We start from the raw sequence: 11,011 nt of genomic DNA, 5'->3' as shown, positions 1-11,011 counted from the left end.
ACCCTGTAAAATAGGGTAGTACAAAAGATCTCTCTATCTGCGAGCCTGATTTGCTCACCTAACTAGATCACCTGAAAAATGTTAAACCACTGGGATGAGACAAGCTTAGTAAAAGGAAATATGCTATTACTAGTGTGTGGCGACTGAGTTTCATAAATTATATTGACAAATTCTGTAACTATAAAAACTAGTAAATCAAAATACTGTATAACTTGCATTTATCATAGTTTAAAGTATAACTGTAATATTTGAGTTTTCTATTTTTTCATACTTCTAGTATCGTACTATATTTGTTGATATTCTGTAAATATGTATACATATGCATAACTGAGATGTTTACCCTGAAAAACTGTATGTCATGATTTAACCACTCATGATAAGGTTGTGCGGCCCGTAGGTGGGACTTAATCATGGTTGGCCTACCAGGTACGTCAACTGTACTCTACCAATCCTCAGCTCGGCCAAACTGTAACCTTTCCTAGGCTCAAAACTGGTAACTACCTTCCCAAACCAACCCCCTTAACCCAAAATACTGGGGAGACTGCAATCTCTCCATAGACACGGTTTACGAAATCCACATACTATCTGAGATATGTGGTTACACTCTGATTTGAAAATAGCAATGGTACCGTGCTCTGCTAACTCAACATAACTTGATTCATCAGGGCCTGATACTGTATATACTATTTCTATAAATACCCTGCTATTTTCATCATGATTCCAAAATAACCTTAACACTATAAATCTTATCTGAAAATACTATAATATCTTAGTAAAATAACTGTGATATCTAACTATAATAACTGACTGTCATATCTGACTGAATAATGTGTAATGTCTAAGTGTTATGGTTTTGGAAAGCATGACATTCTATAAATACTGTAAAATACTTGTATATACAATATTTGTAAAATATATCTGTCTGGTAAATATATGTCTATAAAATATATCTGTCTATATAAACACTATAACTCATGATATTCTAAAAAACTATATAAATTATGTATCAAGCAAATATCTACTCAGACCACACAATTAATATAATTCATGTTTTGAAATCTGTAAAACTGTATAATTTATACCTTGTACCTTAATAAATAAATACTATAATTTACTAATACTATTTTTGAATTTACTAGCATAGTATATTTCCCTTACTTAACTGGCTGGGAGGCTCGCCTCCAACTTTATCCTCACGCTCACGGCGTATTATCCCCAAAATCCTGAAATAATACATATATACATATTTCCAATAAATCAACTATATTTCCCTAAACCTACATACTCATAAATTTTCTAAATTATAATTTACCTAGGCTCCTAAAAATATTCATTGGGTCCTCAACTCATGCCTACAGGGTCCCAAAAACACCTTAGTCCTGAAATCATAACATCCTAATTTTTTTCCACAAAACTCCAGTATATTCCCATATAACTTAAAATCTAGACTCAAATAAGTCTGATAAAACTGAAAATACTCAAATATTCAACTTACCCAAATTTTGGAATGGTGCCCAAGTTGGCCTAACTAACGATCTACTCCACCAGAGTGGAAGAGAATCTTTCCAAGAGTAGCGCAGCGGCTTTCGATCATCAAACTGGCAAAAAACGAAGTCGGAATCGTAGAGAGAAGGGGAGAGGGTCGGTTTTTAGAGGGAGAAGGGGTTTGCTGCACGATTTCTCACATAAAACCCAGATTAGGCATATTTATAATCCTAGAATCATCGATGAGACACGTCACCTCATCGAGAGGTCCTTAAAGGGAGTTTGTCACCGAATCCGAATTCCTCATCGACGAACATCAGGTTCTGCTGAACCCCCTCTCAATAAATTCTCGTCGATGAGACACGTGTCCACGTCGATGAGTCCAAGAAGGATGCTCGTCGATGAGAACCCCGTATTCATCGACGAGACCCTGTGAGTCTCTTTCTGGAATTTTCCTTTTCTTCCTTTTTTCCTTTTACTATTTAATTACTATAATTCTTTGGGTCTCTACAAAGACGGTTTTTTTGGCTTTTTATAGAGTTCTTGTCCATGTGGCCTCGTCGACGAGCCACATCTCCTCATCGACAAGTCCATGAAGGAGGTTCATCGACGAACACCTTCTCCTCATCAACGAGTTTCAGGCCCTGAAAACAATCTCTCGGTAAGTTCTCGTCGACGAGACACACGTCCCCGTCGATGAGCCCAAGATCCCTGCTTGTCAACGAGCACTTCTACACTTGTTGACGAGACCCTGCCCTTTTTGAAAAATCCTTTTCTCCACTTTCTTTATTATTTAATTACTATAATTCTTCGGGTCTCTGCAGCTATGGTATTGTGCTTCATAAAACTTAACTAAGCAATCCGGGTTCTTATAACATATAATACATTCCATATTAAAATATAGTTGTTTCGTATTTCAGAGTAATATTTGACATAAACATATTTCATGATTTCTTACATATCATACATAATCACGGCGTCAACGCTAGCATAATTCATAACGTAAAAATCACGGCATTTACCGTAACGACCCGAAGAATAATGGTACTTAAATAATAAAAGAAAGGGAAATGGAAACTGGAAACAGAAGGAGGCAGTCGACGACATTACATTTTGGAAAGGAAAATCCCGAGGAATTTTTCAGCTCCTCATCGACGAGGGTATAATAGGAGCTCGTTGACGAGGCTAGGATTCGTCGACGAGAAGATACCGAGAGAGCATTTTTGGAAGCTTGAAATTTGTCGACAAGGGTTGAAGTTCGTCGACGAACTTTCTACAGGACTCGTCAACGAGGTGATGTGGCTCGTCAACGAATCCCGCAGTATAAATAGGGTTAAATGTAATTTTCAATCATTTTTCCTGCGCCGAATCTCTCTCTCTCTCTCCTCACATGGTTTCTCTTCCTTCTCTCTTCGATTTCAGGCCAAATTTCCGCTGGTTTGATGATCTGAAGCCACCACGACGCTCCTAGGAAAGTTCTCTACAAGTCTACCAAAGCGGATCGTCGGTGGGGTTGAGTTGGAGACCATCCCAAATCTAGGGTAAGGTTTTCTACTCAATATTTGGATTTTTGATAGTTGAAGAAAGCATAGTACGCATAGGAATACTGAACTTTAGTTCTGGGAAATTCCGTTTTCAGGGTGTTGAACAGGGAACCCTGTAGGTGCGGGACAAATTTTCTTAAGGATTTTTCAGGAATCAGGTAAAGGGATAAACTAAACTAGTATTTTATGAAAAATATGTATATTGTTATAGCATTTGATTTCAGGAAAATAAATATATTTATATATGATTTATATTTGAAAAAATACTGTTAAAAATAATGGTATGTTAAATATGCGGAAAACCTGTTAGTGTGGCATAAGTAGAAATTATTATGAAATATTGTTTTCTTGGAATGTGTTATTGATATGGATTTTTATAATGGAAAACTGGCGTACGGGCCAAGATTTTTATATGTTTTGTCGGTGTATGGGTCGTGCTATGTGTATGATTTTCCAGCATACGGGCTGAGTTATGGATATATTTTGCCGGCGTATGGGCCGTGTTATGGATGTGATTTACCAGCGTACGAGCTGAGCTATGAATATGATTTGCTGGCATACGGGCCGAGCTATGGATGTGATTTTCCAGCGTACGGGTTGTACTATGATATGATTTGTTGGAGTACGGGCCGAGCTATGGTAAAATGTGTAATACCGGTGTATAGGCCGATGATTTTCATGATATACGTATATATGCAAAATGATATGATTGATTGATAATTAATGATATGAAATATTCATGTATCAAAGTTTCAGTATATGTTATATGATATCAGAACCTAATTGGCTTGGTCTAAGCTAGCACTTGCACGATACCGTTGCTATATGTCCATGGTCTTCATGATCATGACATCTGTGTTAACGCTGCTGTACAGAGTGGTGTGTGATTAGATGGCCGATGTGGTTTTTAAGAAGTGTGTGAGCGCCCCTGGTGTACGGACCAGGTCTAGCAGACCCATTAGACTTACAGACTGTATTTTTGACTTAGTAGTGGTTGGCCAACCATTATCAGGTCCCGCCTTTGGGCCACACAACCCAATCATGTGGGGGTAATACATGATAATAGCTAGGTAAACTACCAAGAATGTTTTTGTATTATTATTATATGAGATGAAATATGTTTATGAAAATGCAGTATGTTGTGTCATGTTTTGATGATATATATGTTTTCCCAGATTTGACAAAATAGTTACTGAATATGTTCTGTATGATATATGTATAACATGGAATACTCATGTTGCCACACACTGGTATTAGTTTATTCCCTTACTGAGAGGTGTCTGGCCCCAAAATTTTATAAACTTTTCAGGAGCCCCAAATAGGAGAGTGGGAAAAGCCCCGCTGATCTAGTGTTGTTTGTCTGCCCTCTTTGAAGGGTAAGTTTTAGTAGGGACAGTCGGATTTTGTGGGAAATGTCCCTAGATTTTTTTTTATTTTTTTTTTATGTATATACTAAAATACAGTGGATATAGTGACTCTGGTATTTATGGTAATGTGATGGATGTTTTCGTATTTATAATATTGTGATTGCATGTTTCCTGCTGCTTAGGCTTCCATTATGTCTTCTGATGTATCCCTGGTACCCATGAGTCCAGGTGAATTATGATCTGCTGAGTTGAGGGTTGTGATTTTGTAATATAAAAAAAAAAATGGAAATTAAGCAAGTCGTCACATTTACGCTGACATAATTCATAACGTAAAAATTACGGCATTTACGCCTGCATAATTCATAACGTAAAAATCATAGCATTTACACCGGCATAATTCATAATGTAAAAATCACAACATTTACGCCGACATAATTCATAACATAATAAACATAAATTCTTACACTATTTAACATAATCTTAAAACCATAGTTCATGTACTGTTTTTAGGTTTTTCCTGAAAACTGCTATAACTTGCTTATCTTGGAAAACAAAATCATAATATTTTAATATAACATAATTTTCATTTAAATATTATACTCATGCCACAAAAATGTAAGTAGCCTTCTAAACTCATAATTTATTCTGAAATCATATTGTCTTATAAAATGTGTTAAAATCATTTTCCTGTTCAACGGCAGTATTCCCAAACATAGTTCTATGACATACATATTTTCCTGAAAATAAATGTTGTGTAAATAATTTCATGACAAAGAATGACTTAATTTATTTCCTTACCTAGCTTACAGAGAAACTCACAATTTAAACCAAACCTACACTTGTGTGTTCCCCAGCTTAACACCCTGAAATTACATTTTTCCCAACAAAACTTCAGTATTATTCTATCTAAAGCATTTTTCTCACTCCAGAAACCCCAAATACCTTATAAAACTTAAAACAACCAACTTACCTAGATTTTAGGATGGTGCCCAAGTTGGCCTAACCAACGAACTACTCTAGCAGACTTGAAGAGAATCTTTCCAGAAGTAGCGTGGTGGGTTCTGATCGTCAAACCAGCGAAGAACGAAGCCAAAAACCTAGAGAGAAGTCAGAGGGGAGAATTTTTAGAGAAAGAAGGTGTTTGCATGCAGGTTTCCTCGTTGGATATGTAATTTGAACCTATTATAGAGTGCTGTCCCTGTGGCCTCGTCGACGAGCCACGACGCCTCATCGACGAGTCCAAGAAGGAGGTTCGTAGATGAGCACCGACCCTCATCGAGGAATTTTGGGCCTTTAGAATAACCCTCTTGGTGAATTCTCATCGACGAGACACATCACCTTGTCGACGATCCCAAGAAGACTGCTCGTCGACAAACACTCCGCGCTCGTCGACGAAACCCTTCTGATTCCCTTTTGAAAAATCATTTTCTCTCCTTTATTTTATTTACTTAATTTCTATAATTCTTTGGGTCTCTACAATACAACTCAACCTACTATCAATAAAGTTTTCTAATGCACAAGCTCCACATATGTGGTGGGTGCAGAGCATACGGCTCAATTGAGAACCTAAACCTTAAACAAGGAACCCAACCTTCCTTTGATACCAAGAAGAAAGTAAAAAAGAGTTATATAAGAGAAAGTGAATATCACTTAGTGTATTTTGCTTACATCTTTGAGATGTATATATATAGAGCTATACAAGAGAGTGAGGTTATCCTAACATTCCAATATGGGACTAAAACTATACACTATGCTCAATAGGTATAATTGTCCCAAAAATTAAAAGTTAAGTGAATATCATGGGAGTTGTGAAAACTTTAAAAAAGATATATCTTTTTGTCAAATTTTTTTGTGACTATGGAACTTTCAAAGCGATAGGAAAAATCTGTCTTTTATCAAATCCTAGGGAAAGTCATCAAATCCTAGGGAAAATCATTATTTTTTGTCCTAAATTTTTTATTTATACAATTATATAAATATCAAATTTGCCCACTCATATCATATAATTCAAAGATTTTTCTTGTTCATATATATGCATGATGTCATAATAGTATCTCATACCTATATTTGTACTTTATAGCTTTAAAAAAATATGTAATTTTATAACTTAGAATATGTGTACCCAATTTTCCCCTTTGGAGGGTTTTCAATTACATGCAAGAAATAGGGATTCGACCATTCAAGTATTCAAAGAAGCTTTTACCTTTTGCCCATTGCAAGCCTCGCTCATTGTGTTTCGCAAATAGCATTGTGTGGCATTTGGAAAATCTAGCTTGTAGGTTGAGCATCGAGCTCACTTTAACATTGTCCTTATCATGAACCTTGTAACCTATTAATTCTTATCTTTCTCTTTGTTCGAATGTCTTTATTTGTGCAATTGCTGCAATCTGCACATGAATTTTTTTTGTGCACTAATAAAGGAGTTGTAAGGAGTGTTGATACACTAAAAAAAAGTACAAGAAATAGGGATTCGACCATTCAAGTATTCAAAAAAGATTTTACCTTTTGCCCATTGCAAGCCTCGCTCATTGTGTTTCGCAAATAGCATTGTGTGGCATTTGGAAAATCTAGCTTGTAGGTTGAGCATTGAGCTCACTTTAACATTGTCCTTATCATGAACCTTGTAACCTATTAATTCTTATCTTTCTCTTTGTCCAAATGTCTTTATTTGTGCAGTTGTTGCAATCTGCACATGAATTTTTTTTGTACACTGATAAAGGAGTTGTAAGGAGTGTTGATACACTAAAGAAAGTACAAGAAACAGGGATTCGACCATTCAAGTATTCAAAGAAGATTTTACCTTTTGCCCATTACAAGCCTCGCTCATTAGGTTTCTCGAACAGCGTTGTGTGGCATTTGGGAAATCTAGCTTGTAGGTTGAGCACCGAGCTCACTTTAACACTGCCCTTATTATGATCCTTGTAACCTATTAATTCTTATCTTTCTCTTTGTCTGAATGTCTTTATTTGTGCAATTGTTGCAATCAAAACATGAATTTTTTTGTGCACCGATAGAGTTGTAAGGAGTGTTGATACACTAAAGAAAGTAGATTTGAAGGGGATTAGAAGTGTATTTGAGTCGAATCAAAACGGCAAGTAAAATACTCAAACTCAGCTCGATCTAATAATATTAAACTTAAAACTCAACTCGAATTAGATTGATTTCATAATTGTTAAACTCGAACTTAATTCGATTACAAGTTCATAACACTTTGACTTAAGTTCCATTCAATTATAAGTTAATATTAAATACATATATATAATGCATATATAATACTAAATATATTTATAAAATATATATTATATGATACATGCAATATAAAAATAATAAAATTAAAAAATTCGACGCAGCTTTCACGACTCCAGCGAATGAGCGAACCTTGTTGGCCCCTCTCCATCTTCGGCGCGTCAAGCCGACCATTAGAGGTCTACTTCCCCGAGTCATACATGCGGTTGACTCCATGGCCAAAGCGCCTCAAACCTCTACTCTTAGCCTGTAAAGACAGAGCATCGGTAACTGAAACCCACGCCCTCATGATCTTGACTGGCATCTTCAGCCGTGGATCCTTCAATGCCGGACTAATAGCATCATATGGTCGTGTTGGAGACATCGAATCAGCCCACCAAGTGTTCGAAGTATCGCCTCAACGAGGGGTGGATGCTTGGAATGCCATCATGGTTGCGTATTCTCGCATGGGTTCCCCCGCAGATGTTTTGAGTCTTTATCATCGAATGGTTGTGGAAGGAGGTAGAGCGGACAGCTCGACGTTTACTGTTGCGCTCAAGGCGTGTGCGAGCACGCTGGACTTGAAAATGGGTGAAGAAGTTCGATGCCGAGCGGTTGATTGTGGGTACGAGTATGATGTGTTTGTTGCATCGTCTGTTTTGAATCTGTATGCGAAATGTGGGAAGATGGATGAGGCGCTGGCTGTGTTTGATAAAATGCCGAAGAGGGATCTTGTCTGCTGGACAACAATGATAACGGGTTTTGCACAGAGTGGCCGGGCAAGTGAAGCGGTTGATATATACCGGCGGATGCAAAAGGAGGAGATGGAAGGAGATATGGTTGTGATGGTGGGATTGATTCAGACTTGTACTAATCTTGGTGAGTTAAAGGCGGGTCTTTCAATTCATGGACATATGATTCGAAAAGGCCTTCCTATGGACATTGTAGTTCAAACCAGCCTCGTGGATATGTATGCTAAGAACGGATATTTGGAGCTTGCATCCCTTGTTTTCAAAAAGATCAGAAATAAGAATGTCATTTCATGGAGTGCATTGATTTCTGGCTTTGCCCAAAATGGTTTTGCTGGAAAAGCCCTTGAATTGTTGGTAGGAATGCAATGTTCTGGATTCACCCCGGATAAGGTGTCCCTTGTGAGTGCTCTTCTAGCATGTGCTCAAGTTGGCTTTTTGAAATTGGGTAGATCAATACATGGATATATTGTGAGAAAGCTTGATTTTGATCAAATCTCAGCTACTGCAGTGATTGACATGTACGCGAAATGTGGAAACCTGTCTTGTGCCCGTGCCCTGTTTGATATGGTAAGTTATAGGGATTCAATTTCTTGGAATGCAATGATTTCTGGATATGGAATTCATGGACATGGAGAGGAAGCTCTCTCTCTCTTCCGCTTAATGATAGAGGTAGACTTAAAACCTGATCATTCAACTTTCGCTTCTCTTCTTTCCGCTCTTAGTCATTCGGGTCTAGTGGATGAAGGTAGATACTGGTTTAATCTCATTCTCAGAGAAAATAACATCCAACCAACTGAGAAGCATTATTCTTGTATGGTTGATCTATTGGCTCGAGCAGGACAAGTGGAAGAGGCTTATGAGCTGGTAGAGTCCATGACAAGTGAACCTGGGATTGCCATTTGGGTTGCCCTCCTGTCAGGTTGTTGTAATCACAAGAATTTGTTGGTTGGAGAGAAGGTGGCGAAGAAAGTTCTCGAGTTAAAACCAGATGACTCAGGAATATATGCTCTTGTGTCAAACTTCTTTGCCACGGCAAGGATGTGGAAGGAAGTAGCTGGGGTGAGGAATGTAATGAAAAAGACAGGGTTGAAGAAAGTGCCGGGATACAGTGCAGTAGAGGCAAATGGGAAGCTCCAGGCTTTTCTCATGGAGGATAAGAGCCATTATCAATTTGAAGAGGTTGTGCAAACCTTGAGGAATTTGGCTCATGAGATGAGAGCTATGGGTTATGTCTCAGAAACTGAATTTGTGCTGCAAGACCTTGAAGCAGAAGTCAAATAGAAAATTGTTGTATAGCCACAGTTGGACGCCTGCTATTGCTTTTTGAGCTCTTAACCAGGGCCTGGAACCAGACAACTGAACTTCAGATTGTGCGGGGATTGCCATGTGACAATGAGGCTCTTCTTCAAAATTGTGAATGAGATATGTGAAGTGTAACTATTGAGGCACTATTGCTTTTGAAGCTCTTGGGAAGGGCCTGGAACGGAATGAGTGATCACATAGAAATTCAGTATGCATGAGAATTCCCATTTAAAAAGAGGCTCATCTTCAAAAATATGGATGAGAGATGCGAAGTGAATTCTTAACTCCAAGGATTCAGTGTGCTCTTGCAGTGACAACCCATAAACATGGGCATGCGAGGTTTGCTTTCTCTCATTTTGTTTGCGATAGCTCATGTGCACAAGTCTCAAGACAAGAACATAATTTTCTTAGCTGAAGAATCGTTTGAGCCCACAGGGTTTATGAAAAGAGTTAACCAGCCAAGTGCTTGATTGCATTCTGCAGCTTCCAGGGATTTAGCAAAGCTGTTGCAAGGAAGAATGACACTCAATAACCAGTAGATGATTTGGAATGGTATCGCATGTTTCATCTCTAATCTTGCCCAATTTTCCATGTATAGTAGAAATTTGTACAAAATTAAAATTATCTGCTTCAGCCGTCTGTGGATTCAGGCCATAACCATACTCTTCAGCTGGATTTGAGATATTTGTCAAAATGGAAGACGTGACTTGTTCCTCCAAACAGTGGCAGCATGCCTCTGGAAGTCAGTCAAGTCTAGTAAGAATTGCTGCTGAATGGGGCAGGGAGATTTTCAAGTGCTGCCATGTTCTGGCATGATACTCACCTGGGGGAGAAGGCCTCTCCCTCACTGGCTGCGTGTGGACTAGGGCTTTGGAATTTCTGGGGCGTTAGCCTGTTTGTACCGTTTGGTATGCTCTCTCTCATTTTTAATGGTCCGAGTGGGTTTCATTTCCCTGAGCCTACCTAGGAGATTGGGTATTGAATGAAAAAGGAGCTTTAGTGAGGCTCGCCCTCACTGGCTGCTTGTGGACTAAGGCTTTAAAAATGGTGTGTCATTAAACACGCATTCCCTCAGAAATGAACCAAACATTTCTCTTTTTTATCAGCTATGAATTTTTTTGTATTTTCATAGGTATCTTACTGTTTTTTTAGACTAAATTACCTCACTATTTTGCATATTTGATTATAAACATTCCTAGTACGATATTTACAATAATAACTGTTGTTTATTAAAAAAAAAAAAAAAGTATTATTATTATTATTATGTTATAAATTCATAATAATAATAATAATAATAATAAGTTATATTATAATATATGGTATTACTAACCATATT

The 11,011-nt window shown here is 37.6% G+C and overlaps 1 protein-coding gene across 1 annotated transcript; it reads left to right on the top strand.

Annotated features, from left to right (window-relative positions):
* Positions 1 to 7,727: 7,727 nt before the first annotated feature.
* LOC131156415 (putative pentatricopeptide repeat-containing protein At3g25060, mitochondrial) lies at positions 7,728 to 10,780 on the top strand. Its single transcript, XM_058110087.1, has 2 exons — positions 7,728 to 10,014; positions 10,159 to 10,780. Exon 1 carries the CDS (start codon positions 7,765 to 7,767, stop codon positions 9,652 to 9,654), a length of 1,890 nt encoding a protein of 629 aa, XP_057966070.1. The 5' UTR covers positions 7,728 to 7,764; the 3' UTR covers positions 9,655 to 10,014; positions 10,159 to 10,780.
* The last annotated feature ends 231 nt before the right edge of the window (positions 10,781 to 11,011 follow it).

This window comes from Malania oleifera, chromosome 5 (genome assembly GCF_029873635.1).
Source record: "Malania oleifera isolate guangnan ecotype guangnan chromosome 5, ASM2987363v1, whole genome shotgun sequence".
Classification (NCBI taxonomy): Eukaryota; Viridiplantae; Streptophyta; class Magnoliopsida; order Santalales; family Ximeniaceae; genus Malania; species Malania oleifera.
The sequence above is the reverse complement of the archived record's forward strand: the minus strand, read 5'-3'. Positions and strand labels throughout refer to the sequence as shown.

What these genes read in the sequence shown, in the direction of transcription:
- LOC131156415 (XM_058110087.1), top strand. Translation starts at nt 7,765, where the DNA reads ATGAGCGAACCTTGTTGGCCCCTCTCCATCTTCGGCGCGTCAAGCCGA.